This window comes from Andrena cerasifolii, chromosome 8 (assembly GCF_050908995.1).
Source record: "Andrena cerasifolii isolate SP2316 chromosome 8, iyAndCera1_principal, whole genome shotgun sequence".
Taxonomy (NCBI): Eukaryota; Metazoa; Arthropoda; class Insecta; order Hymenoptera; family Andrenidae; genus Andrena; species Andrena cerasifolii.
The window spans coordinates 5,696,899-5,702,652 of NC_135125.1; the positions used below are offsets into that span (position 1 = coordinate 5,696,899).

The following is a 5,754-nucleotide window of genomic DNA, read 5'->3' on the forward strand; positions in this document are numbered from 1 at the left end:
GGTCTGAGATGGCCTAAGGCAGGGTCTGGTCAACTTTCGCTGATACCACATTATTTTTCCTCTATCTTTAACCCCTACAAAAGCTTGGGAAAAGAGAGCGCTGCGTGGCAAACGCGCGAACTATCTCGCGCAAAACTATCTTCACGATGGCAAGGCAGTAAAAACTTAAAATCCGTTATTTATGTTACCGGTATTGCCAACGATCTGAATTCGTATAAAAGAATCAATTGAACGAGTCTGGTTCGAAATCAATGATAATAGATTGAACATGGTAAAATGTCCAATCATCTTGAATATACAATCCTGTTTTATGTCTCACGCGTGTTGTTTCTTTTTTTAGCAGAAAAATGCTGTCTCATCGAAACGCTGTACAAAAGACTGGATACTCTTGAATTTAATCTGAGTTAATTAGAATCATTAAGGTCAGTTATTGCTCGAGAGTTGGTTAAATCATTGTATGAATTGCATATTACTTCACTTTTTAAAGCTGTTGTATTTTATCAGATATATTGTTCAGAAGAACCATCCGATTTGAAGGCTTTTTACTATCTTATCATATCATAGGCAGTGTAACCTGGAATAAACAGCAATAGATCGAAAATATTTCACGAGGCAGAAAGAGTAATTTATTATCGTGTGTTTTGGGGTAACTTAAGAGACCAAAATGACTTCGGCAAAGGTGTGTTGCTGTAATGAATTATAAAACAATATTTAAGCGAGTTGTAATAACGTGCATGTGTCATAATATTTTAGATAGAATTTGCAGTAGATATGACTTGTCAGAAATGCGTCGACGCTGTGCGTAATAGTTTGACTGATTTGAGCGGTATCAAGAATGTCGATATATCATTGGAGAAGGGAAATGTTGTGGTCGAAACAAGCTTGCCATATTCTGTGATACAAGAGAAGATCGAAGAATCCGGGAAGAAAGCTGTTTTGAAAGGTTACGGAGGTGAGAATATGGGAAATGCGATGGTGCTTATTTATGACGCAGAATTGTACAATGGTTTGTGTTACAGATAATTCTAGCGCCGTCGCAATGTTAGGGGGAAATTCAGGCTACAGCATGAGTAACAATATAATGGGTGTAATAAGATTCGCGCAGACTCCTGACGGATGTATTATAGATGGAACAGTCGATGGATTAACTCCGGGAGAACATGGTATGCACATACACGAGTGCGGTGATATTTCTGAAGGCTGTGATAAGTAAATATATACCTGCCCACATCTCTTCTACTTTTTATAATTTCATTTCTTCTCATGTCGTATGTATTCTACTTTCAGCGTTGGAGAACACTTCAACCCATATAATACAGTGCATGGTGGACCCGAGGATGATCCGCTTAAGCGGGTAAATAGAAAAGTTTATGCTACTATTAATAAGCGCCGTTTATGTATACTGAATTTCAATTGATTAAAGCATGTAGGCGACCTTGGGAACATAATGGTAAATAATTCTGGTAGAGCTACTTTCAGGAAAGTAGATAAACTTATAAAAATACCAGATATTATTGGAAGATCTCTTGTTGTAACGGAAAATTCAGACGATCTCGGAAAAGGAGACAGTATGGAATCTAAAATAAATGGAAATAGTGGAAATAGGTAATGTCTAGGGGATTTCTATTAACAATGTGGCGATTACAATGATTCTGTGGTATTTAAAATTTATGTTTTATTTCCGTAGACTGGCTTGCGGCATTATTGCTCGTTCATCCGGTTTGTTTCAAAATACAAAAAAGATTTGTGCTTGCGACGGCCTAACGTTATGGGACGAAAGGGATAAAGCAGTTTCACATAAACAAGAGTCTAATAATTATTCTGGAGCAGGTAATACCTGTATAGTATTCTAAATATTTTAGTAGTTTCGAAATATTGAAGAGGATGTAGCGATCTAGTCAGATTTATAGAATTCAAATATTTATCCTTTTTCTACTTGCTTCTTTCTGTTTTTGGAAACGTAAATCTTAATTTTATAGGACTGTTTTAAGGAAATAGTAATAGATTTTATTTGGTTAATCATAATTTATGCGCAATAATTTATTTTATGAATTACATTTATTTAAAACATACATTCCGGTCTATTTATGCGAAGAACTCCTTTTAACGAAACCTTTCGTTTTCTCTTTATCAGCAAAATTATGAATAATCCAAGGGGAATATGCGACGGGGGTTGGGAGAATGAAAAATGCAAGCCATTCCATTATAACTCTTTACGTACAATGCAGACACACAAAAAAAGCTTCACATTCTTTATAATGTATAATATTTATTTCGAGTTTTATTGTAAATATTTTCGTAAGCCTGGTTGGCCATATTTTCTGTGATTATTTTTATATATGTACATATAAAAATAAAAAGTTGTTAATTTAACACTCTACTATTGTACACACTTGTTTAGTTATCAGTGTATTAGAAAAATTTGTAATCTGATAAGAAATGAATCGAATATCGACAATTCGATGCGCGCATAGTGATAACGGATAGTACAAAGATTTAATTGTATATTGTGTACAGACTTATAGGCGTGACTATTTCCATTATTCAGCACTCCATTGTTCGATAATGTATTGTTCAGTGTTCAATTTGATAACGTTGGAGGACAGTTTTTCATGATCGCCGGAGTTATCTGTTTTGATCTGCAGTATATTTACGTATGTTCGGAAAGGTAGTTGGCTTAGCGTTTGAACGAGTATATCGAGTTTAACAGTTTAACGCAACACATTGGTCTCAAACATAGAGGGAAATATATAGAAATAAGAAGATTCTAAGATGGGTATTGCGGGCCTGACAACTTACATAAACGATCATTCGGACTGTTATTTGAAACATTATGAATTACGCGACACATACTTAGTAATAGATGGTGACAACATCATTTGCCAACTATATATTTCGTGCGAAAATGGTAATTGTGCGTTCGGTGGCGATTACGACAGATACGCGCAATGTGTGGCTGATTTCTTCGACGAGTTGTTAATGTGCAATGTAACACCATTAGTTGTGATAGATGGTACTTACGAGAAGAAGAAGCTGGAGACGATTCTAGACAGGATCAAGGCTAAAGTTCGCCTGGCGTCGCAATGCTGTCCCGCCAATCAACAGAGAACGAAAATTTTTCCTTTAATGTTAACTACGGTTTTTATAGACGTTATGAATGACAAGAATATTCGGTACACGCAATCCTTATTTGAAGCTGATAACGCGGTAGCTGCGGTGGCTAAGGCGCTGGATTGCCCTGTCCTCAGTTATGATTCAGACTTCTACATCTATGGAACACCTTACATACAGTTTAACACATTAGAGAAATGTGTATTCAAGAGCAGAACTGGGAACGGTTGCGTGAAACGTTGTAAAATCTATCAAATTGAATATTTATTGAAATCATTTAAAGGGTTGCATCAGTCTATGTTACCCTTGGCTGCAGTATTATTAGGGAATGACTATACGAATGGCTGTACGTTTAACAACTTTTTTCGTCGCTTGAAGTTACCCAGTACAACACAAGGAAAGCAAAACAGACAGTACCGCATAGAAGCAATTTTCAGTTGGTTGGGCGAATACACTCTGGACAAAGCTGTCGTTGAAATACTAAGCACTGTGCCCGTGTACAAGCAGCAGGAGCTGTTAAATGTAATAGAAACCAATGTGGACAGTTATACTAATATATCTGGGGAAATGATCATGTTCCAATTGGGCTTCTCAAAAGAATACGTCGATCACGCAAGTGTATCGTCCGCAAAGAAAAGCTTTATATCTGATATAGGCATTAACAGTTTCGTGCATAAGGTAAAGAATATGAAAACGAGTAAGCTGAAAGTGGAAGAGACGGAAACTGGAACAATGAATATATTTGGAAAGTCAGAACTTGTTTTCAATGAAGCGATACTTAATACTATGCCCGAATGGTTCCTAAATGATTTCTCCGAGGGAAAATATTCGGGATATTTTATAAGTTTGTTGGTTCAACGTTTATATGTTTGTCCAGTACAAGTAGAGGATCATCACTATCCTTCGAGTAATGCAATTAGCTTAAAAATCCTCAGCGTTATATTTGGACTTCTAAAGTCAGAGATGGATGACAAAACGGCTACTCTAAAATACGTAATGAGAAATCGGAATACGGGAATTGCATGTCTTGAATTAGAAGGCACGGACACGGTATCTCTTTCAAAGCTTAGAGAGATTCCGCGGAGTGTTCGAAAAGAGATTTTAAATGACGCTTTGGAGGTTGCGAACGAGCCATGTATAAATGAACTTTTGCCAGAATGGATGTTATACGTTGCTTGTATTAAATACTGGCTAGAACAGCGAGAGTTATATAAATATAATAAATGCTACGTATATTCTTTACTTCTTTCTATGTTGTTTAATGTATTGGATTCTAAGATTGGAAAGCACAGAATTCAAAGTAGTTTTCAAAAGATATATGGTCAAGTGATCGAGGCTATCAAATTGAAAAAAGACACAAACAATGACAAACCAGACTATTCGCCAACTGTTACAATTTCTCAAGCTCGCGATAAAATTACTTTTGACGACTGTTTATTGGCAGTCCCATTTTTTATGCATCACTTTGAAGTAGACGACGGACTTTATTCAAAGCCCCACAACTTTAACAGATCTATCGTTCATGCGTTTGCAGAATTTCAGATTTGCTTGGACCTCGGTATGCATTTGAATGCACTTTTAGGAAACCCTTATCCACAGACTAAGGTTGCTAACATGTTCAATGGTACGTTACTGTACAATTTATATGGTAGCCTTTCGAGATATTCCGATGATATTGAAGGATTTATAAATTATGTTTTCGAGAAGTCTCCGAGCCTTTTAAGATTGTTTAAAACACTGTTGTTTACTATAAAGCCTCTATTTCCATCATTAGCAGTATAACTTATATTTTATTGTATAAATATGAAAATTCTAATAAACAGATGATTATTTTTACTATTGGAGTTTACTTTATTCTCAATTCCAAATATCGAACATAATTTATCAACTTTCTGCTTCTAATTTACGGTACTTCGCAGAACATAATATTGATACCAATAGTTTCTCTCGCGTTCCAAATCGGTAAAACTCCCAAGTTAACAGGATCACAGGAAGACGTGGAGGTCGCCAAGGACGAGGCTGCAGAGAGAAAGAGAGATGAAGCGTGTAGTACAAGGATAGAAATAAATGACGTGCCACCAACTTCGCTTATGTACGCTTGATACTTTTGCTCTCCGGTAGGTACTATCACGGTAAATTAATGAATATATGAGTACACTTTCATTATTTTGCGTTTTTAAATAATTCTTATTCATCGACACCTTGACCTTGCTTTGCCAGGCCAAGTATTTGATATATACTGAAAGCACCTTTATGTACTTGCAGCTCATTTTGATTTCACATTTTTTTTTTTATTTTGTAGTTATTATTATCTTCTATTTTTTGTGATTTATTTGATTTCATATACTTGGTGTAATTTCTTTACTTCTTTGAAGTTTTTTATGGGGATATCTATTTGACAGCAATATCTGTGATTCAAAGTAAGTAGTGAATCTCTCGTTCTAAACTACACCTCCTCCAGTCATGCGCTCTTGCTACCAGGAGCTGAAAAGTATCAGGCTTGCATAACCAAAGTAAGTGGCACGCCACCTATCTCTATCCTCGTCGCACACCATCGCTCCCTCTCTCTCGGAGCTCGGTCGTGCGACCTCCACCAGGTTCATGTATTCCTTTTAACTTTAGCGAATTTCCTGGTCCAAAACG

At 36.2% G+C, this 5,754-nt stretch overlaps 2 protein-coding genes across 3 annotated transcripts; both read left to right on the forward strand.

The window, feature by feature from the left end:
• The first annotated feature begins 340 nt into the window (after positions 1-340).
• On the forward strand, positions 341-2,380 carry Ccs (copper chaperone for superoxide dismutase). Of its 2 annotated transcripts, XM_076817786.1 has the most exons (8): positions 344-422; positions 505-679; positions 754-952; positions 1,020-1,209; positions 1,288-1,354; positions 1,424-1,605; positions 1,688-1,830; positions 2,135-2,380. In XM_076817786.1, the coding sequence occupies exons 2-8, from the start codon at positions 665-667 to the stop codon at positions 2,143-2,145; spliced, it is 807 nt and encodes a 268-aa protein (XP_076673901.1). In that variant the 5' UTR covers positions 344-422; positions 505-664; the 3' UTR covers positions 2,146-2,380. The 2 variants fall into 2 exon arrangements, with proteins under 2 accessions (XP_076673900.1, XP_076673901.1); XM_076817785.1 differs by having other exon boundaries at positions 341-679.
• A 140-nt stretch (positions 2,381-2,520) lies between these two features.
• Positions 2,521-4,947, forward strand: LOC143372008 (protein asteroid-like). The gene has a single exon (XM_076817783.1). It carries the CDS (start codon positions 2,773-2,775, stop codon positions 4,891-4,893), a length of 2,121 nt encoding a protein of 706 aa, XP_076673898.1. The 5' UTR covers positions 2,521-2,772; the 3' UTR covers positions 4,894-4,947.
• Positions 4,948-5,754: the final 807 nt, after the last annotated feature.